The following is a 23,469-nucleotide window of genomic DNA, read 5'->3' on the forward strand; positions in this document are numbered from 1 at the left end:
AAAAAAGAAGCTAATCTGATCGTGACATTTACACAAACTAATTGGGGGAAAAAAATGGAAGCAAAAGGCAATGGGTAACATGGTTTGTTGATGTCAATGTCTGCTGTTGGACAACAGTATCAGCAGTAGCAGTTGGGTTTACACGTTACTGCATTTTCTCATTTGGTCTCAAAGAAATTGCAAACTTCAATTGTGGACCCTTTTCACTGAACAAAAAGTCAGCTTATCTTTTCACACGGAAATTAATGAACCACATGGGATGCTTTGCCCGTTTATATGTGCTGCTGAGATGTGTCTGCAACCATACCTTTTGCTTGAGAGAAAGCTATATCCATGGAAAAATTACCAACAATTGAGTTGTTATTACACTTCCTTTGCTTGTTAATCTTAGTTTCTGTTGGGAGCAGTAATGGCCACATGATTAATTGCTTGGCCTCTGATCGGGAAGCTCTCATGGACTTCAAAACTGGGCTTCATGATCCTGAAAATATGTTATCTTCATGGAGAGGCAGCAATTGTTGTCAGTGGCTTGGTATACAGTGTGACAACAATACAGGAGCAGTTGTAGCCGTCGACATTCACAGCATGAGTGGTGAGATAAGACCGTCTCTGATGCAGCTCAAGTCACTGCGGCATTTAGACTTGAGTTTCAATTCTTTCAATGGCATAGCAATACCTCAACTCTTTGGATCACTGGACAATTTGCAATATCTAAACTTGTCAGACGCTGGTTTTGGTGGCCTCATTCCTTCCAGTTTGGGAAATTTATCTCACTTGGAAGTTCTTGATCTCAAGGTACGACATGACTTATCTATTGGCAATTTCCAATGGATAACTGGTCTTATCTCTTTAGAATATCTTGATATGAGTGGGGTCAACCTTTCATTGGTGAAGGATTGGGTTGATGCTTTGAATCAGCTACCTCCTCTAGTTGAACTGCATCTATCTGGTTGTAGCTTGTTTGGTTACGACCCATCTCTTGTGTCTTTAAATTTTACTTCACTTGCTGTCATGGATCTCAGCTTCAATAACTTCAATTCAAAGATACCTGATTGGATTCAAAATGTAAGCAGCCTCCAATATCTTGATATGAGTGAAAGTAAACTACATGGAAGAATACCACTTGGTCTGGGTGAGATGCCAAATTTAGTTTCATTGGATTTAAGTCTCAGTTACAATCTAACAGCAAATTGCTCCCAGCTCTTCAGAAAAAAATGGGAAAAGATACAAGTTCTTCGTTTAAATGACAATAAGGTACATGCAAAACTCCCCTCATCTTTGGGAAACATGACTTCTCTAGTCCTTCTTAACCTTGATAACAATGCTGTTGAAAGTGGTATTCCAAGTTCCATTGGAAAACTCTGCAACTTGAGTCATTTTTATCTATCAAGAAATAACATGACAGGAAGTCTGCCTGAATTTCTTGAAGGAACAGAAAGCTGCCCTTCTAGGAATCCTTTGCCTAATCTACATCAATTTCATCTGGACGACAATCAACTGATTGGTAAAATTCCAAATTGGTTAGGTCGAGTAGAAAATCTTGTTGAGCTTGACCTTAGTTAAAATCTGTTTGAAGGACAAATCCCTAGTTCTTTAGGGTCATTGAAAAATCTCACCACCTTGCAGCTTTCAACGAATAAACTCAACGGGACTCTTCCTGAAAGTTTAGGACAACTTTTTGCCTTGGTAATCTTCGATGTTTCTTTCAATCAATTATATGGCACAGTCTCTGAAGCTGTCTTTTCAAAGTTAACCCAGTTGACTTTGTTAGATTTGTCTTATAATTCATTGGTTCTAAATGTCAGCTCCAATTGGATGCCTCCATTCACGCTCGTAAAGCTCGGAATGGGTTCGTGTGCTTTGGGACCTTCATTTCCAACGTGGATCAAATCACAAGATCTCATCTTTTTTAGACATCTCAAATGCTAGCATTTCAGATACTGTGCCAAATTGGTTCTGGAATGGCATGCCTCGAATGATGTTCTTATCTCTGTCTCATAATCACTTGTCTGGACACATACCAGAGTCTATAGAAAAGATGTGTGGTTCTCTTTTTGCCATTGATCTTTCAAGCAACAATTTCATTGGAAGTATCCTTTAAAACCTTTCAAAATGTCATTTCTTGACCACATTAGACCTTAGCAACAACATTTTGTCTGAAGATATTCCATATTCCTTAGGTCAATTGCAATCACTTCAAGTGTTACACTTGAACAACAACCAACTATCAGGGAACCTGCCATCATCTTTGATCAATTTATTCGTTCTGATGACCATGGATCTTGGAAACAATGACCTTTCAGGTGAAATTCCTACTTGGATTGGAGACGGCTTTTCATGTCTTACGATTCTAAAACTTAAGGTCAAATGCATTCTATGGAGAAATACCTTCTCAGCTTTCAAAGTTAAGTTCGTTGCAAGTCTTGGACGTTGGGGAGAATCACTTGAGTGGCAGTATTCCGACAAGCATTGGTGATCTTAAAGCCATGGCTCAAGAGAAAATAATGATCAGAAATATAATGCACGGGATATTTCGAGGTGCGTACTATCAAGATAGATTGATTGTGAATACAAAAGGGCAATCACTGATGTACACCAAGACTCTTTCCCTTGTCACTAGCATTGATCTTTCAGGAAACAACTTGTCTGGAACATTACCCGAAGAAGTAACAGGCTTGTTTGGTCTAGTGGTTTTGAACTTGTCAAGAAACCACATGACAGGCCACATTCCTGAGAGCATATCAAATATGCATCAATTATCATCCCTTGATCTCTCAAGCAATCAACCTACTGGTTCCATTCCTCAAAGCTTGTCTTCATTATCATTTTTGGGCTACTTGAATCTATCCCACAACAATCTTTCTGGTGCCATCCCCTACAAAGGTCACATGACAACTTTTGAAGCATCTTCATTTGTTGGTAACCCTGATCTCTATGGCTGTCCCCTTCCTGTGATGTGCCAACTTAATGGTGATGATCATGTTCATGATCCAAACAGGGGAACAGGTAATGACAGAAGAAATGAAGAGGACAATGATGATGATGATGGGTTCATTGATAAATGGTTTTACTTGTTCCTTGGCGGAGGATTTGCAGCAGGGCTTTTGGTACCCTTCTTCATATTGGCAATGAATAGATCTTGGAGTGTTGCTTACTTTGATTTTGTGGAACTAGTTATTGTTAAATTTCTGGTGTTGATGCGTAAAAGAAGATTCAACCATGGGCGTGAGATCAAGCCTCGCCACAGGTAGTGGGTTTGGTGTTGGCATTAATTTCTGGATTGTTCATGCATCTCATGTGATATTCATATAAGTGGCATAAGCATCACTTTGAAATCTTCAAAGGGTGAGAAAGTATCTGGAGAAGAGAAAAAAATGCTGCACATCTTGTAATACTCGGATCCATTGAAAAGGAAGAAGCCACATGCTTGAGTAATAACAACGTCTGATAACTAGGATTTGCTATTCAACTTAATTTTTGAATGAAAATTAGTTATAAATTGATCTAGAGAATAAATATATTTTACCAACGTAAAGAAAAAATTGAATGGACATATATAGTATGTTCACAGGCGTCAATATTCCATGCGAATGTGATAAATTACAATGACCTTCATAGTTATCCTGCAATTTTTTTGTTCAAATAAAAAACCGTAGATACATTTAATTAGAACCTTTAGGGTTAATGGTTGCTCTAAAATTTTAAAAAGATAAAAAAAAAATTCCAGTAAAATATACTAATCACCCTAATATTTTAACAATACATACAAACCTCCCTTAAAATTTAAATATGTGTTACATAAACCTTCATTGTATATTGGGTTAAGGGTAAATTTTGTTATTAAATTATACTCAAAAGTTCACAAATGATCCTAAATTCAATTGTGTGTAATTTATATCTCTCAAGTGCAAAAAATTTTTAAATCCATTACCCTGTTGTTTGTCTGATTAATTTCTTTTTTGTTTGTGGCGCCTATATTTAAATTTTTTAATATTTTAGTGAGTCTCACTATTTTTTAATATTTTTTATAATATAATAAAAAATATTAAAAAAATTTAAATGTGAAACCCATATAACAAGAACAATGTATAATTTGACATCAAGGGCACCATGGTTAGCAAATTTTCTTAGGTTGAGAGACAAATTGATCATAAATTAAATTTAGAAACATTTGTAACCTTTTATGTATAATTCAGGAATAAAATTGACCCTTAACAGTTATATATTTGAGATTTTTTTTGGGTGAATTGTACATTTGGGATTCTATTTCCATCTATCTAATTGCTAGTTGACAATTAAGTTTAACTTTTAAATTTTTTATTTAACCAAAATACCCCTATTTGACATGAACTTTCTAAAAATTTGTATTTGCCAAAAAATATTTTTTTATCTACAACTAAAAAAAATATTATAAATACATTTTTAAATTTTTATTTTATTACAACAATTATTAATTTCTATCATGTTATAAAATTTTATTATTATAATTTTATCAAATTTATTAAAACTTATTTATTTATGTTTCTTAAAATTACAAAAAGTATATTTTTATTCATCATATAATATAGATACATATAAGCTCGAGATTATATGAATAACTTAAATTTAAAGTTTAAAATTTGTAAACGTGTTTTTTACAATGAAATTATGAAACTGTTAAAATAATATAATTTAAGATTTATTAAGGTGATGGGTAAATTAATAGATAAATTTTTTTATAATATATATTTTAATTTAAAAATAAGTTTTTAAAATCTTTTAAGAATATTCCTAATGAAGTCAACAAATTAGAGTATATTTTTAAAATAGAAAGGATGTTTATATAATTAAAGCAAAATAAAAAGGTGGTCAGAATATTTTCCTTAAAAGAATAATATAATTTTATTTTTTTAATTTTTTAATTATCAATTTAATTTTAAAAACAAGAATATACTGTATGACCTCAAACTCATGGAAAACAAACAACGAAAAATAAATTCCATCAAATTAAATACTAATGATAAATAAGTGATCATTGACTAATTCTTGCAAACTTATCTAACGGAATTTTATGTTGTGAAATTATATTTTTCACCCTAATCATACTTAAATTAAAGTTGTTAATAATGAAAGTAAAGTTATTAATATAAAAAATGTAGTTTTTAATTTAAATATATAATAACATGTAGGTTTCTTATATTAACAATCTCAGCTTAAATGTTAATAATATAGTTAATGATAACTTCAATTTAATTCTAAAACAATAACTACATTTATTATATTAACAATTTTTTATCAAAAAAAATTATATTAACAATTTTATTTTTTATTAATAATTTTAGTTTAGATTATAATAATTATATTTTATTATTATTCTGTAGAGGATTAAAACTTGGAAACATAATTTTTTTTAAAAAAATTCATGATAGATAAATTTTTAAAAATTTAAAAATAATTATTTTATTTATCAATTTTTCAAGAGAAAAAATAGTGAGATTCTAAAGAAATGAATTGATAACAGTTAAATTTTTGATAAAATTTTTTATAAGATGAATTATGAATATTAATTTAAACAATACAAACGAAATTTTTTATTATAATTTAAAACTTATATTTAATATTTAAATACTTATTTATAATTAAAATTTTTAAATTTATAATGATTTAAATTGATATTTTTAATTTATTTTTTTAAAAAAATTTAAAATTTAATTAATATTAATTTAATATTTTGAGATTTAACTATCACTCGTTCTCTCTCTCTTTTCCAATGCAAAATTTCGCATATCAGGAGTTCAAATCGCAATACATTTTGCTGATGATGTGTTATAGTCGAAGCACTTCATTCCCAAACAAGCGACTTATCTCATGCTCATATCATCAGCAAATCAGCACATCATACCCAGAGAGCTGTAAAAGATCGAAGGAGATTACACTACGGTCGCAATGGCAACAAGCACCATCGCTACAAATGCTGTAAAGTGTAGCACTACAATGCTCTCGCTTTCTTCCTTATGGAGAATCAGGGCTCATCGCTCCCTTTCATCCTTTGTACCTCGCTCTTCTCTCATTACTCATTCCAAATTCCCCATTTTCTCCATCTCAGTACCGTCCCAAGAAAGAAGAAGAATCTCATCTTCCTTCTCTTCCTTTTGCACCGCTTCTACTGATGAAGCAGTTGCGGAATCCGTCGCAACCAATTCCGGCGATGCTCCTGGTAACGGTGAAATAAATATTAAGGACGCTGCCGGCTTGCTTGACATAAGGGTTGGGCAAATTCTCAGGGCGTGGAAGCACGAGGAAGCTGATTCTCTTTATGTGGAAGAGGTCGATATTGGTGAGCCAGAGCCCAGAATTATATGCAGTGGCCTTGTCAAATACATTCCTCTTGACCACCTTCAGGTGATTTTTCGAAGTCAGCTTGATTTTTTGTCTTTCGGCTCTTTATCCCGGCATTTGCAATTTTTCTGGTTCTTTTTAGGCAATTTCTATGTGGGGTTTGATCGCTGAGCCTTTACAACTCCAATTCCTATTTTGATACATGAGCAATTCAAGTTTAAAATTGATACTTTGATGCACACTCAATTTATTTCGCAGCTATCTTTCTAATTTTTCCACCTTGGAAAAAAACTATTTCGATTTGACATTCTTACAAATGTAATAAACGAATTAAGACACGTGTATGAGAATATATTTCTTTGCATGAATCTGTTTTTGAAGTTTTGATAATAATGGGAGGGATTGGGGGAAGCCTGTGAGATGTATTATGCATTGGTCTTCCATGTTGATTTGTCTTCTTGGACTTAGTAAGGGCCTACAGAGAAGAACAGTTATATTAACTTTCAAGTCCTGTCACTTGTTGCTCCTTGAAATGATAATTCTGCTAGCAAGACGCTTTATGTTGTGCAAATAATGTATGAAATGATAGATCAGATAGACAGATTCTTGTCGTTTGGACTGCAGTAACTGTTTTTAAATATAAAATGAGGTTTCAGGATTGGACTTGAAGTTGTGATTTAAGTATCATGTTTGTCTGACCTTCTTCAACATCATAATTAATTCATATGTGCAGGGCAAAAAAGTAATTGTGCTTTCCAATTTGAAGCCAAGGAACATGCGTGGGGTCAAGTCTTCCGGAATGCTCATGGCTGCTTCTGATGCAAAGCATGAAAATGTTGAACTTCTTTTTCCTCCTGAGGAAGCAGCCCCTGGGGAAAGAATATGGTTTGGATCAGAAGATGAAAAGGAAAATCAACCTGCTCCTGCCACTCCGAACCAGGTAATAGCTCTGCTTCAATAACCATATGATAGCCTTGTTTAATGCATAAGTTCTATAACATTGGGCAATGACTTTTTTTATTGCTAAAAAATTTGGCTAAGTTTATTTTTGTCAGTTATGGACAAATTTTGTTTTAATTACAGTTAGTGATGAAGAAAACAATCTTTCTTTTAATACAGAAGGCTTCTGAAAATTATCTTAATGATGGCTAAAGGCATGCTTCAAATATCTTGAAGACTATTAGATTGATGACAACTTGGGTTTGTAATGATTAAATTTTTAAGATTAAGCACATGCTATGTTTTTCTTTTTCGCCTGCAGAAACTCAGAGAATATTACCTGACACTGAACATTTTTCTTTTCATCATATGATACTTTGTCATCTTAAATATTGGGCAAATTTTCATACAATCACCAAATTTTACTATTCAATGAACCTTTCATTCTGGGTTGAGCTGATAAACTGAGATCTGAAATCATCTGGAATTGTTTTTGATGTTGCAAGGAAGAGATCGATCACATACTAAAGTTTAGGAATGAAGATCTATAAATCTGAATAACAAGGGGCCGAAGATAGAAAGAAATGAATAGAATCGATTGCATTGAATAAATTTTGGAGTTGACTTGCATACAAATTCAAAAGAAAATGACAGATATTAGTCTGGGAGTTAGTGGCAAAGGTCGATATGCCATGTGACTTCAGGGCAGATTATCAGCTTAGCAGATCTGCTTTTGGATTGCATTTACTTTCAGACACGATAATTTGTTTAGCTTTTTTGTATTCTAATTGCTTATTTTTATCTATTGGAAGGCCTCGTTGGCTTAAAATGTAATGGGTTCCAAATGTGGTTTTTCTGCTCCAGATTATAACCTATGGTCTCACTTTTATCTCTCCTACTCAAACCATGTATCAATGTATAATATAAATTCATAACAAGCTATATAAACCATGAATAGTGTGACTTATTTTTCAAACTCTGTATAATACAAAAGAAACGTGTCTAGTTTAATGGAAGGATATACATGGAGTGATATTTTCTCTGAAAGTTTTCAAAATAGTTGATTCTTGCTCTGTTATATCTTGGTAATTGATCCTGGATCTCAATCCCATGTTTTGATGCAACTATTATTATTCTTCCGTGACTATCTGCAGATTCAGAAAAAGAAGACCTGGGAATCGGTACAACCTCATCTTAAGACAGATGCTTCTTGTGTAGCAATGCTTGGGGAGCATGTAATGCGGACATCTGCTGGTGCAGTGGCATGCCAATCATTGCAGAACGCAAATATTTCCTGATTCTGTTGATAAGCGTTTATTTCTCACAGTGCAATTTTGTTTGATGTATGTTCTTTTTTGGGTGGTGAACTAATGTTCATTGTGTATGAACTGTAATATGAATATTGTTCATGGTTAACGAGGAACTTCAGCATCTCTTTGAAAAAAGATGGCAAATCTACTCTATGGTCTCAAATTATACAGATAGCTTTGAAAGCATGCTGGATTTCATTCACTTGCGAGTTTTGAACAAGTTAGGAAGCAGTTTGGTACATCTAGGACTTACCAATCAAGAGGGTGGCATCAAGGAGGGACAGATGGCACCATCGGAGAAAGAGAATAATGTCGAAACGAGGCCATCAATCAGAGAAATAACGAATGCAAAAAAAAAAAAAAAAAACTCCCACAGTTGCTGGCTGATTTTGCTATCCCATGATCAATCGTACTGTCAGAAATCATTGCAATATGATTTGGCTAGAGTTCAACATTCATGATTCAACAGAGAATTTGCCTTTTATTTTATGTCATGTCATGACTGGTCTTGTTTGAGCTTGTGATGTATTCTGATTATGCTGATTTTTACGCTGGTTTGGCTGTAATCAACGAAGACATCTTAGACACGTTTATTTTACACATTGGCAATGAAGATGCCTAAAAAGAGTCTAAGATGCTTAGAGCATGTTTGAGAAAACATTACACTTCATGAAAACTACTATTTGGTGCTTTTTGAAGGTGTTTTCAAGCAAGTTCCTCGATTTCTATTTTTATGCTTCCTCGATTTCTATTTATAAACCTCGTGTTACTTAATATGAAACTTTTTTCCCTTACAAATTTTAATGAAATATTTATGAGTTATTTTAAAAATGCCATTTCAATGCACCAAGCAAACTTCATCATAACCATGATATTGAAAACCAGACCGGACCGGCCGGGTCAACCCGGAAACCGGTGAACCAGTCCCCTGTCTGGTCTGGGTTGGCTCTTAACCCGATGAGGAAGTAAACCGGTGTAACCCGGTCAACCCGGGTTCAACCCAGTATAACCCGGATAACCCAGTGGGTTGACTGGGTTAACCGGGTTAATATTTTTTCAGACTTTTACCTCAAAATGACATCGTTTTTGATTTTTTTTTCATTTTTAATTTTTCAGAGCTCTGAGTTTAGAAAAAAAATAACAAAAAAAAAGTGAAATTGAAGTCAAAAAATGAAAATTAGAAATAGAGCATGCTAAGTTCAAAAATATAGTATTTTATTATTATTAGACTTTTGAGTGGTTGGATTTGATTGAATATTTTTATAATTAATGTCTTTTTATTTAAATTGTATTATTTTAATCATGACCGGTTTGCCACCGGTTCAAGCCCCGGTTCAACCCCGATTGAACCACTAACCCGTGATCCAGTGCCATGATCGATTTAATGACCGGTCCGGTTTTACGTACCTTGATCGTAACTGATCCCTCGTTTTTTCGTATTTTAACGTAATTATGGGTTTTATATTTCATTTCTTTTCTGGGGAAAACCAATAGGTCCCAAAGTTATGATGAAGGCCCAAGCCCAACGGCAATTTTCAGGATTTTAATCTGCCGTATTTTGAAGGCCTGTAAAATCAGCGAGTCGTTTTAGCTGTCGTGATAAGTATTCGGCGGCGAAACGACCAAAGCAGTGCTGGGAGCAATACTGTTATATTATAGTTTTATCCGTTAGGAAAAAAATTAATTAATCAAATTTATTAATTTTAAGTAATTAATTATTAATTAGTAATAAAATTCCAAAGGATGAGATGGAACAGGTGAACCTCAGACAAGAAGGACAGGACAGATGATCATTCATGTTCCTGTGTTCGATAATGCAAAATTCGATCCACTGTAGAAATATGTTCAAGTTCGAGTTTCTGTTTTTGATTTTGATCCCGACGCTACTATCCGTGGCTTTCTCCAAGCATGAAGCTATAGAAGCTTTGCTCCAGCGCTTGGACTCCAAACGGGTCCCAGCTTCAGTGCAAGAAGCTGCAGCTAGAGATCTTCTGAGAAGACTGCTTCCTTCCCATTTATCCAGTTTTGAGTTCAAAATAATCTCTAAGGTGTTTGCTTTTCTTTTTAACTCGGTGAATCTTATTAGTTTTATTTGAGACTTTACGTGCTGGTTAATCATTAGTGTCCTTGTGCCAATCTGTTTTGGTTCGCAATTGTGCTTTGTTTCGGTCACTGATAAAGCTGGAAAAAAGCAGGAACCAGAACTAATTTTCCTTTTCCTTTTTCCTTTTTTTTTTTCCATTTTAGTGTTAATTTGTGACCTCAATCTTTGTCGCATTTAGTTTAAAGTTCCTGACTGTCTTCTTAATGATGCTTTTCATTATGCTCTCATTGGAAGCTCAGATCGGCTGTTTCTCCACATGAACTCCCCTCCCCCCTCTCTCTTTTACTTTGGCAGATATTTTATATGATTTGTAGTACACTAAGTTGCATAGTCTAATGCAATGATCAGTGTGGGTATTCTGTCATAGTCATTGAACTTGCTGAATTTATTGGAAGGAGCGTTGACTTTTTCCTGTAAATACTGATTCATCTTATCGTGTATTACCAAACTATACTTTGCATGTTGCATTTTCTTGACGGAACATAAAACATGCTCTCTCAAATTTTCAGGATGCTTGTGGGGGGGAGAGTTGCTTTCGGATCAACAATCACGACCAGTCTATCCAGACTGGGCCTGGGATCACGTATGTTAAATCTAATTCTAACTCAAGACTAGGGTTAATATTTCTTGTTCTTTTTCTTTCTGTTCACGTATTTAGGCTTGATTCTTCACAATGTCCATGGGACATCCTAAGTTGGTGGACTCCACTAAGGATCAGCAGTACAGCTGGATATTATTTTTCAAAACTTTGTATCAATGCAAATCATTGACGTTCTGTACCATGTTTCACTATCATTGTTATCTTCTTGTGCATGATCAATATTCTCAATTAATTGGCACCAAGAAAAGCAATACGTGATAGAGATGGTTGATGCTGAGTTTAAACCTTAACTCTAGTAAACGAGAAATAATCAAAGGAAAATTGATCAAGCATATTCTCCATCACTGAGACATGGCTTCTTTAATTGGATTTCTGATATGGATTTAGCTAACTACTACATCAGTGAGATTTACATTTAAGTTGAATTTTATTATCATTTCTTTGATTCTCCTTGTCAGGTGCAGTAGTCCCATGTATGCTCAGCTGTCTTTCCATTTCTTGTGATAATTGTGGTGTAATTCCATTACTTCTTGTGGAAGTCTTACATGATCACCCTAGTCGCTGAGAGAATTAAAACAAAACACACTACTGAATGCCCCATCTTCCTGAAGGCATATGATTTTGAAATAAACCAAGATAGCAGCTTAATGAAAATATGCCATGTTGCCACTTTGATAAGTTTTTCTTGTATTGTGTTAGATAAACCAAAGCTGGAATAAAAAATATTTTTGACATGCCATAAAGAAAATGGAAATTCTTTCCACTTTAATGCCTCTCTGACATTTGTATGTTCACTTCGCAATTTCTAGGATTAAAGGAACCACTGCAGTTGAAATTGCATCTGGCCTTCATTGGTATCTAAAATATTGGTGTGGTGCTCATGTTTCATGGGACAAGACTGGTGGCATTCAGATAGCTTCAATCCCTAAGCCTGGGTCACTACCCCCTCTGAAAGATGAGGGTCTGATGATTAAACGCCCAGTTCCATGGAATTATTACCAGAATGTTGTGACATCTAGCTGTGAGTCCTAAATCTTATTTTTCCTTTTCATGAAATTTTTTTTCCCTTTTCCTTGTTCTAATCTTTTGGCTATTACCAATAACCTTTTACTTATAAAAATATAAAGAGAAAAAAAAAATAGAACTATTCTTCATAAGAAGTTAAATTTCAGGGATTGCTGCATCAATAAATAAAATAGACTGGTTTCATGGAAAACTAGGAAGCTCCTTGAAACTTTGTTTTATCCCCCTACTTTATTTTATTGTATGATGGTTTTAAGAGGATTTCACATGCATAATCTTTGAATTCTTTATTTCTCTTGACAATTTTTTTTCTTTGTTAAGAAAAAGTTGATATCCTTCTCACTCATAGGGCAGATGAAGACAATGCAATAGCTATAGGTTATTATTGTTAAATTGTCAGTACCTTCAATCACTGAAACTTTGTATTATCTACATGCTTTCACAAGTGAACACGATCACATGTTTCTAACTTGCAACAAATGTTAGCAATTTTAATCAACGTATTTTGGCAGCAATTATTTGGAGATTTGAATTTTTAACATCTCTAGGGGGAATATGAATTAAAGCAGTTACTTGGTTTGATTTGAAGGGTAAAGTTATAATTCTGATGTTGACATGTTGTAATACAAGAATCCAGTACGGGAATGTAATATCAACTCCATTCTGGTCTTGAAGAAATACTGCATTCTCAGTATTGACTGACCACATGATATGCTTTTCTATTGGCAAAAATATACAAGGAATTGGATTTAAAACTCATTTGTTTAATTTTGGTCAGCTTACATATTTGGCATACAACCTATTCTTTATTCATGTATGGTAATGTAATATCGCACCTTTTAGTTCTTTACAGATTCCTATGTTTGGTGGGACTGGGAGAGGTGGGAGAAAGAGATAGACTGGATGGCACTTCAGGGAGTAAACCTACCCTTAGCATTTACTGGGCAGGAAGCAATCTGGCAAAAAACTTTTAAGGTGAAATGCTATCTACATGTTTATGCATATATGAATAGAATTTATTGTTAGAGAAAGGAATTTTTAGTTTAGGATATCAACTTTGTTCAAGTTGGTTCAAATAAACCAAAGATACTAAATTGCAGATAGCCATCTCAACATCCAGGTTTATTACATAATTTTGTTGCCAAATTAAAAAGTCAAGTTCTTATTGCCATATTATGCTATGTACAGTGAATGCTTTAAGTAAGGGCGTGTGTCTGCTCTGCTTTCATGATTTTAAAAAGTATTGCTTTCTGTTACGTCTTTGACCATCTGAAAGACCCATAGTCCTTGTAGCGCCATTATAGGTAAGCATGTGTCTGAAATGATACACGTGCATATGATAGTAATGAATATGACGGTCTTTATCCATAGTCCTTGTAGCACCAATATAGGTAAGCATATTTGAGAGAATTAGATGGGTTAACCTGTTCTTCCTTTCACATTTTATAGAAGAGACAAGTTAACCACTAGTATGGCTAACCCTGTCACAAGCGGATTAATTGATCTAGTTTCCAATAAATCCCTTTTTAAAATGATTACTGCAGGTTCATCCTCTGTTCTAACTCTCCTGAGATATTCTTGTAGTTGATGTCATTTATTCCCATAAATTACATAAATGCAGGTGTATGTTTTCTCTGCCGGCTGCAATTTGATTGGAATTTTCTAACTGTAGGGTTTTAATATTAGTTCCGAAGATTTAAATAACTTTTTTGGTGGACCTGCTTTCCTTGCTTGGGCTCGCATGGGCAATATGCATGGGTAGGTGAAGGTGATATGAAAATTTTGTCTACCTTTCTTGAATTTGTATATACAGTCCAGAGCAAGGTCTAGTGAATTGAGTAATCAAACATATCTTGCTCATTACATAAAAGTGGAACTTTCATGTATGACATATAATATAATGGCATACATTATTCAAAAAATTATAATGTTCACTGGAAAAAAGGAAATGGCTAGAGAGTTGCTGCAATCTAAAGTTACTACAATTGCTCCATTGTTCTTTAGTTACAGTCCCATTCCAATATTAATAGCTAGAAACAGTATATGCTGGATCAATCCGGATTAGCAATTATTTCCTTGTAACTTCTTTTCTGAAGTGTATTACTGATGATTTTTTTCCCCAATTTCTTCATGATTTTTAGTATAGAGATCAGGAGAACTTGCAATTGCAACTATCACCCTGTCCATGGCACAGTATTCTTCCGTTAGGAAATGCTATCAATTATGTGGAAATATAGTTCTCTCTTCTATCCATTCTGATTGACATTATAGTGGTTGTAATGCCTTTCTTCCTCTATCCATATTATAGGCTATATCCTGGATGCCATCCAATAATTTCTGTGAGCATATAGAATAAATCATAATTGTTATCCTAAACATGTGTTTTTGGTTTTCAATGCTGCTATCTTATTATAGGTGGGGTGGGCCTTTATCACAAAATTGGCTAGATCAACAGTTGACCTTACAAAAAAAGATAGTCTCTCGAATGCTAGATTTGGGCATGACTCCAGGTATACTTGCATTTAAGGGAAAATTTGTTTTCATTATATGTTGTTTGAGCAATACATATATCTAGAATAGGACGACTCCACATTGCATTGAGTAAAAAGCAATTGATGGTTGATGGGTATTGTAGTAGGATGGAGAATCCTTACTCAAAAGCTAGCTATTGAAATGGAAGAATTAACCCATGTAAGTTGACCCCATGCAGTAACCTAATACATGTACCTAAGATTTGGCTCATCTCAGTGAGTAAAATGCAAATGCATAATTGATTAGATACCCAAGTCGGATGGGTAACCATTCCTCAAAAAACTAGCTGTTGAGGTGAGAAAACCAACCCATTTAAACATTTTATACTGTAGCTCATACTACTCAATGTGAGACTAGGCATCTCATGCTACCTTAGTCTCAATTTGTAACTAATTATGGAAAATTGGGGAAATTTATTTTCAAACTTTCATGCCTGGGGTTTAAGATTTCACTTTTACTTTCTGTCTAAATTTCACCATGCACTTTAGACAATCTTCTTCTATGTTCCTATATACTTTTGTATGGTTTTTTGGCGGATCTAGAGTTAAACAGGGGATTAAGATTTACAATCTCAATTTTCTCTACCAGACTACCACATTTTCTAAATTCAATGATTGAGTAATAATATTGAGCTCATCTTTTCCAGTGTTGCCATCATTCTCTGGTAATGTTCCAGCAGCTTTGACGAAGATATATCCCTCAGCAAAAATAACAAGACTTGGTGACTGGTAATGCTTATTAGTTTGAATGTCATATATTGGTGCTTCTGTTATTCAGTATGCATTATATTACTTTGTTTGAATTAGATAAAGAGTTCCAGATATGTAGATTATGTCAAATATATATGAATTTATCATCTGAAGTTTACAAGTTTTTCTTTTCTTATATCTTAAGGAACACTGTGGATGGTGACCCTCGCTGGTGTTGTACTTACCTTCTTGATCCCTCTGATCCTCTATTTGTTAAAATTGGTGAAGCTTTTATCAGGCAACAAATCAAAGGTTTGTCCAATCTCCTAGTTCCTTTCTTTATTTGATGCATGTCTTGATAATTAAAAATGTTACACTATGGGCACTTATTTAGTCCCGAACTGAAATGTTATTTTTTCTCTCTCTGTTATCTGTCAGTTTTACATTTCCTTTTTATGGTACTTTCTACAGAATATGGAGATGTAACAGACATCTACAACTGGTAGATTCTCTTTATCTAAAGATTGTATTCTTTCTTTTTTTCCTTAGATAATTTCATTTCAACGTGGCAATCCATCAACTGTTAATCTAAAAATCCTTTTGTTTTGTTATTAGAGCTTTTTTTAGACGAAGCAAAAGTCATAAATTAGCATATCCACTTATAGTTCATGTAGACATTTGTTAAAATTGAGAATCCATGCTTTCTTCCAGAGGATTGCTGACATAAATATTCCATCATTGGCTGCAGTGATACGTTTAATGAGAACTCTCCACCAACCAGTAATCCAGAATATATCTCAGATCTTGGAGCTGCTGTATATGAAGCAATGTCCAAAGCTGATAAGGATGCTATATGGTTAATGCAAGTATGCATCAAATAACTCAGGACCTCACCTTTTCCTCTATTCTCCCATCTACCACAGTATATTACCTAAAATTATTTCCTCTCATAATAAGATTCTTAATTTCTGAAGTTAGGAAAACCAGATGTTTTGATTGCCTATGACAAATCCTGCTTCACAGTCGTTAGTAAATTTTGCTTGACAGGTTATATACTAAATACATTTATTGCAGTTCTTGATTGATATTTTACATTCCAATTCCATTTATTATTGAAGAAATAATGGAAAATAATACAGGAGTTCATATAGAATATGATGTCAAGAACCAGAAAATTCATGCTTTGTGTCTTCTAGCCAAGAAACTTTTGAACTGTGGAGTCAACCGTTGATTTTTTTTTTTTTTTTTTGACCTCTCAATGTAGATATATATGTTTCTAGCCACTAGTCAGGTAATTTACTTTCTTCGTTGTTTGTACTGAATGTTTTTATTTTCATCCATCGTTGCATTGCTAATTTGCTATCACTGTCTTCATCGCAAGGCTAGTTTGAAAGCTCAATTCTGTGCTTTTCTTCTTCTTTGGAAGAAAAGGACAAAAAATGATTTAATGATGTTGGAATAATGCCTATAATGAAAAGAAAACAAAAATTTCTGAAAGCATTCACCACTTACTGAATGGTATCAGAAGCAACTCCTCTTACTTTAAATTTTTTATATTGTGAAAATAGTTTCTTTTCGTACATTCCTTCAATGCCTGATTAACGATGATTGTTCTCATAAATAAAAATCAGCGCTTGATGTTTCCATCACTGATGTTTTTAGGTAGCAATTTCAATTTTATCAAATGCAACCTGCAACTAAGAAGAACGAAGTTTTCTTTGTCAAAGTTCTTATTATAGATTAACTATGACATGGGATCATTATTTTTTTAATTAAAATTTAGGTGCCATTTGTAATATACATAGTAATTTGTGGCTAAGAAGTTCCATTAAATTTGCAGGGCTGGCTTTTCTACTCTGATTCAGCCTTCTGGAAGCCTCCTCAAATGAAAGTATGGGATTCATGGGCTACTATTTCTTGAGTACTTATGAGTTTTCTGCCAAAAATTAGATTTGTAGCACCAAATCGAGATCTGATCCTTTTATATCCTAGTACATGAATATGATAACTGATGTCAATTCACCAGGTTCAAACCTTGCTAAATAAATATGGTAATTATAGGATATCCCATTAGGCAGCTTCCAATGGATCAGAAACAGTTGGTTGATATTATTTTTATAGTGGACTGATGCTTCAATAATGAAAGTACTCAACGTGTTAGTTTAATGATTCCCTTTTGTTGTGCTTTGGTTCCATGTAAATAGAAGTCTGTTCTTACCCCAGGTTCTTAATTCTGAAAAGGTGTCTGTTTCTGTGTTGTCCTTCTTGTTTCTCCCTGTATTATTTGTCAATGCTTTGTACACATGCAAATTAGAGAACTCTGTCATAGCCTTTCGCTATATGCACTTGTTAAACCCATTTTCTTGCTGATAGGCATGTTCAAATAGCCAAGAGGTACCTGGTACAAAACAATTCTGAGTGGAATAACTAATTAAGGCCCTATAGAGATCTTCTAAGACTCCTTGTTTACTAAAGCAGTTCTGCAACATGTTCTGTGATGATTTAGCTTTCTAGTTTCAAGATATGTGCTTTTGGGCTTAAGGTCCCAAATTGATAAACTGTTTGTGCACTATGAATTCTTGTTTCACATCTTCTGTTTTATCGTCTCACAATCTACTTGCTAATGTTTCTTCATTTTATTAGTTCTTTTGTTGACTAGCTGTATGATATTTGCAGGCACTTTTACATTCCGTTCCATTTGGGAAGATGATTGTTCTTGATCTATTTGCTGATGTCAAACCAATATGGAAATCTTCATTTCAGTTTTACGGTACTCCTTATATCTGGTAATTAAGTCTCTAGTAGCTAATTTTGCTATTTTCTATCGAGCAAGATTTTTTAGACTTTTTTTTCAAGCTTTATGCGGTTCAGTAAGAATGACAAGTATGCTTCCTTAATAACCGTTTCAGGTGTTTGTTACATAATTTTGGTGGTAATATTGAAATGTATGGCATTTTGGATTCAATATCTTCGGGACCTGTTGATGCTCGTGTCAGTGACAATTCAACCATGGTAAAGCTAGGATTCTTAGTATTTATGTGGACATATTGATTTTGGTTTCAGCAACGGGTTGAGTTTTTTCCCCCTTTTCTTTCCTTTTTTTTTTTTGTTTGAAGCTTAAAATAAATAAGAAACAATGTAGAATTCTATATTTAATGTTGTTTCATAGACATATCTTGTAGCCTATATTCTATGATATTTCATTTAACTATTAAGATATTCAGATCTAGAGTTGAAAAATATTGGGTTATTATCTTTATAATGTCTTGTACATTCTTATTAGCTTTACCTTCGATAGTAATGTTTGTGTAGGTAGGAGTTGGTATGTGCATGGAAGGAATAGAGCAGAACCCTGTTGTCTATGAGCTGATGTCAGAGATGGCATTTCGTGATGATAAAGTTCAAATTCTGGTAATGTTATTCTTAAGCTCTCTTCACTTGAACTTCATGCAATGAGATTTGTATTTACCTGTTGTTTGATGTTCTTCTAATTGTTATGTGAAATAGATTTTGCAACACACACACATATATATAGAGAGAGAGAGAGAGGAAAATGACAAATTGGTGCGAGCGTAGAAACTAGCTCCAGGAAAAATTAAATAAATGCTCTTGGTGACTCTTTGAAGCTCAGTAATAACTCGGTTTAGGTAGTTTGGAATGGCAAAAGGAATACACTCACTTGCATGATTTGATTTATCTTCAAGATAGGTTAGAAGAATATTTTTAATCCCACAAATTACAAGAATACTAAATAAAAAAGTGTGTTTTACCTTGTCTACGTGCAAACATGCTCGAGAGGACCATGTGTTTATTTGCTTTCACTGAAATGTTTATGGATGGGGTTGTTGAACCCTAATGCATTTACAGGATTGGCTCAAGAGCTATTCCCAGAGAAGATATGGTAAAGCAAATAATCAAATTGACGCAGCTTGGGAGATTCTTTATCGTACAGTTTACAATTGTACTGATGGAATTGCTGTATGTCTTCTATATTGCTCCCCTTAAAATGCTTCGTCTATCATGCTAGTTGATAAATTTGCTTTTCTGCCCTTTAGAGTCTTATCTATCATACTTCACTTGACACATTCTTCATTTTTTTCTGGGATTTAAAGAAACAAACCCAAAACTTCTACGAAACAAGTTCAAGTAGAGGGTAGGGTTCTAGGCAGAGATGCTGGGTTCTTTTTCTTAAAGAAATGAATTGTGGATGTTTGAAATTAGTCTTGGACATTGCATAACTTGTAAGTTGGAATAAGTATTTTGCCAATATTTATAACCACAAACATACAACCACACATCTAAGTTGCATGAACACAATTTGCATTTTCTTTAGTTGAGACTTGTATCATCAGGAGTTCAGGACATGACTATCACTTCACACTGCTCTTTAATTTGTCACAGGACCATAACCATGATTTTATTGTAATGCTTCCTGACTGGGACCCTTCAAATCTCCGGAAGATTGATTTCTTACCCCTTGGAAATAGAAGATTCTTGTCCCAGGAAACAAAGTCTGATATGCCGCAGGCTCATTTGTGGTATCCTACTGAAGAGGTAACCAAGCTTTGAAACTATTCCTCGGTGCAGGGACGGATTATGCTGGAAGCCTCACATACAGGTAAACTTAGCATATGCAAAATTTTCATGAGTTAATTACTCTTTAAATCTCATGACGCATGTTCTCCTTTAAAGATTGTAATTCCAAAAATGGAAATAAATTTATTCTTGGTTTCCATATAAACTCCCCCTTTCTTTTTCCACTTTCCCGTCGGGCTTTGCGCTTTTAAATCATATCATAGATGATGAGTTGTGGCCCTGATCTGGGGATAAGAGGATTGGAAAATGCTACACTACCATTATTATTGGAAGTTTCTCGATAGTGACTTTCAATAGACCACCAAATGCTCTCTTGTCTAGATTACTGAGAGGCACACAACTAAGTTAAATGGATATCGATAAGGAATTAAATACACACTCTCAAGTGATTTATTCCAACATAACAATTCGAATAGTTTAAACAAGTTAATCTCTCTGGGTGGATAGTATCATAGAAAATGATATTTTGTTTTTAGTGTGCAAGGAAAGTTAAAAGAATCACACGTTCCTTGAAAGAAACAAGCATATCATATGAACATGTGAGATGATGAATGCAAGATTGGTGGATGTCTGAAATAAGAAAAATATCTTGAAGTTTTGTATTGAAATTATTCGTTCCCTCTTGACAGGTATGACTTGGTCGACTTAACACGGCAAGTATTATCAAAATTGGCGAACCAAGTATACATCAAGGCAGTGACATCTTTTCAGAAAAAAGGATATCAATGCTTTGGCCTACTATGGCAATAAGTTCCTTGATTTGATAAAGGATATTGATTTGCTGCTCGCCTCTGATGATAACTTCCTGCTTGGCACTTGGCTTGAGAGTGCCAAAAGACTGGCAGTGAATCCAAGTGAGATGAAACAGGTGACTAATAACTCTTGCCCCCTTTTTCATTGACCATTAGTTTATACTTTATAGCATGACTGATTTCTACATGCCTTCGGTTTCTTGCATGCAGTTTTTTGTGTTTTTTCTACTGCTTTTGTAATTTGGCCTTAGTTGAGCATCAGTCAATTATTAGACTCATCTTATTCGGTGATTAGCACCAATCAAGTTTTGATCTTATTTTCTTTTCTCCTCCAGTATGAATGGAATGCTAGGACGCAAGTGACGATGTGGTTTGACAGCAATCAAACAACTCAGAGCAAGCTTCATGACTATGGTAAAATGCATGAAAATGCCGTATAATATTAATACCTGCCTCATTCTTTAGATTGGCTGATTTTATGTTTTCGTATTGTTCCATTTTTAGCCAACAAGTTTTGGAGTGGACTTCTAGAAGGCTATTATCTCCCTCGGGCTTCAACCTATTTCAGTCATCTGTCAAGAAGCTTGAGGCAGAATGAGAAGTTTAAGTTACGAGAATGGCGAAAAGAATGGATTTTACAGTCAAACACGTGGCAAGAAGGTAATGAGCTTTACCCTGTAAAGGCCAAAGGCGATGCTCTTGCCATCTCAAAGGCTTTGTATGAAAAATATCTTGGGCAATAAGTTAAAAGCTGAATCACAGAATTACATTTTATCAATGCGAGGTACCATTTGCGCTCCCAGATTGTTGTTCATACTCAAAAAATAATGCCAAAGCCTGTACATTTTCGGACTCTGTTTTTTGTGTTTCTGTGATTTATGTAATTATTTTGTCTATGTTTATTGGATGAAGTTATAGCATCTTCAACGATAATCTTTGTATTAATGCAAATATGACATGTATTCCGTGTGAACCTATTTAACTTTAATTTAACTAGCGGAATCCTGTGCTTGAGAAACGACCTGTACTATTAATTACTCATGATTAATATGATTTATTAGAATTACATATAAATTTTGGAAAATACTCTTCTCAATTTCATGTGTCATATATTTTCTTCTTATGTTATAAAATTTGTAATATATAGTTATCTTAATTAATTATAAAACAAATCAACTTACAAAATTGTGCTCACACTCACTCACAAGTCATAACTATGTCACAGTAGGTGTTATTAAGTTTATTGCTAGTTGTTGACTTTAATCTTTTGTTCCTTTTCCAAAATATATTTGTGTCAAATTTGGAAAGTTCAATTCCCCTATAAAACACGCCTCAGAGAGAGTAGGAAAAAAAAAATATTTTACTGTTATACCGTAAATTTGCCTAAGAAAAATTATAATCTGTAAGTAAGCCTGCTGCCTGCATTACCAATGACTTGCTCTCAATTATCATATTATTTATTTCTTCATCTTTGTTTCAAATTGGAAAAATTGTTGCGTGGACTAAAGATAAATCAAATTAAGACAACTATAATAAAAATGTAATCAAACCAGACAATCGTTTTCTGGCGAAAACAAAAATCAGAAACTATTCTTTTTCCTTTAATGGGAGTTGCCGTAGACGTATTCAATATCCTATTCCTATTCGACTTAATTCATCTATCTTTTTTCTAAATCAAAGTTAAACTTCTGAATTTCCTTTTGATCCGGACCTACCATGCAATAATGAATCGCCTTAGTCATCATGTTTCGTCCAAGGCTCTCCATCTCCAGGCCATGATGATTTCATGCTTAGTTGATCAATGTCATCATTATCAGACATGTTATACAGGTCCATGATCATAATATGGCCTCTGGGAACCCAACCTTGCCACAAAGATATTTTTGAGTAGGAATATCGCATTTGTGGGGACTAGAAACCGGTCCGGCTGTGATAAATTAGTTAGTTTCTCTGTACATGCTAGAAAGGGTTCTATAAATAGAGTTTGGCTCTCACTTTTTCTTTCCACAATTTCCTTCCATATCTTCCTAGTAATGCGTCACTGGTGTCAATACCTGTTCCAGTTACAATACATCCTCCAAGTCAGATGGTGTAATTATTACGCAAAACTTGAAATTAAAAATTAAAAAAAAAACAATGAAAATATAAGACCTGCGAGGTAATGCACCATGTACATAACCATTAAATTTTTCACGTGTGGTCTCCAGAAAGTATTTGCGATCTACTGGTGCCTGAACCATGTTAATAGACAAGTAAACCCAAAAGGTAAGTTTCTGTGATTTCTGAGATGAAAACACTAAGCAGGTTTTCATTTTGCAACTTAAATGCGATGAAATAGTCAAACAAACACTCGAGAAATATATTCTGATCTTTAGATGAAAAGCAGAGCCATAAGAAACATATAGGGAAAAGGGAAATTCGAAGTGCCGATACTGGGAATGGTGCTATTGATGTGAAACCAATGCTAGAAAAATTTTAGGCTGCTCTAACATAATCACTGCCATTGTACAAAAGCCAAGTCAATTGCCGACTCAAATGAGACCAGGAACACATAACTACTACCGAACAGAGAAAGCCCAAGGGGGGAAAAAAAAGGCATCATTGT

At 34.1% G+C, this 23,469-nt stretch overlaps 3 protein-coding genes across 3 annotated transcripts; all 3 read left to right on the plus strand.

Annotated features, from left to right (window-relative positions):
* The first annotated feature begins 417 nt into the window (after window positions 1–417).
* Window positions 418–3,251, plus strand: LOC129299060 (receptor-like protein EIX2). Its single transcript, XM_054937501.1, has 4 exons — window positions 418–1,504; window positions 1,577–1,686; window positions 1,806–1,849; window positions 2,363–3,251. Exons 1-4 carry the CDS (start codon window positions 418–420, stop codon window positions 3,249–3,251), a joined length of 2,130 nt encoding a protein of 709 aa, XP_054793476.1.
* Window positions 3,252–5,812: 2,561 nt separating this feature from the next.
* LOC129299062 (uncharacterized) lies at window positions 5,813–8,715 on the plus strand. The gene is made up of 3 exons (XM_054937502.1): window positions 5,813–6,381; window positions 7,052–7,258; window positions 8,412–8,715. The coding sequence occupies exons 1-3, from the start codon at window positions 5,926–5,928 to the stop codon at window positions 8,553–8,555; spliced, it is 807 nt and encodes a 268-aa protein (XP_054793477.1). The 5' UTR covers window positions 5,813–5,925; the 3' UTR covers window positions 8,556–8,715.
* A 1,609-nt stretch (window positions 8,716–10,324) lies between these two features.
* LOC129299063 (alpha-N-acetylglucosaminidase-like) lies at window positions 10,325–20,138 on the plus strand. The gene is given in 17 exon segments (XM_054937503.1): window positions 10,325–10,615; window positions 11,181–11,254; window positions 12,082–12,293; window positions 13,149–13,270; window positions 13,968–14,053; window positions 14,711–14,805; window positions 15,474–15,555; window positions 15,722–15,828; window positions 15,988–16,018; window positions 16,265–16,382; window positions 17,357–17,407; window positions 18,193–18,302; window positions 18,426–18,528; window positions 18,829–18,927; window positions 19,384–19,494; window positions 19,918–20,071; window positions 20,074–20,138. Coding segments are annotated over 17 exon segments (1,872 nt in total). The 5' UTR covers window positions 10,325–10,363.
* The last annotated feature ends 3,331 nt before the right edge of the window (window positions 20,139–23,469 follow it).

The sequence above is a fragment of the Prosopis cineraria genome, unplaced genomic scaffold (genome assembly GCF_029017545.1).
Source record: "Prosopis cineraria cultivar Desert tree isolate PC_DT_omini unplaced genomic scaffold, ASM2901754v1 PC1021, whole genome shotgun sequence".
NCBI lineage: Eukaryota > Viridiplantae > Streptophyta > Magnoliopsida > Fabales > Fabaceae > Prosopis > Prosopis cineraria.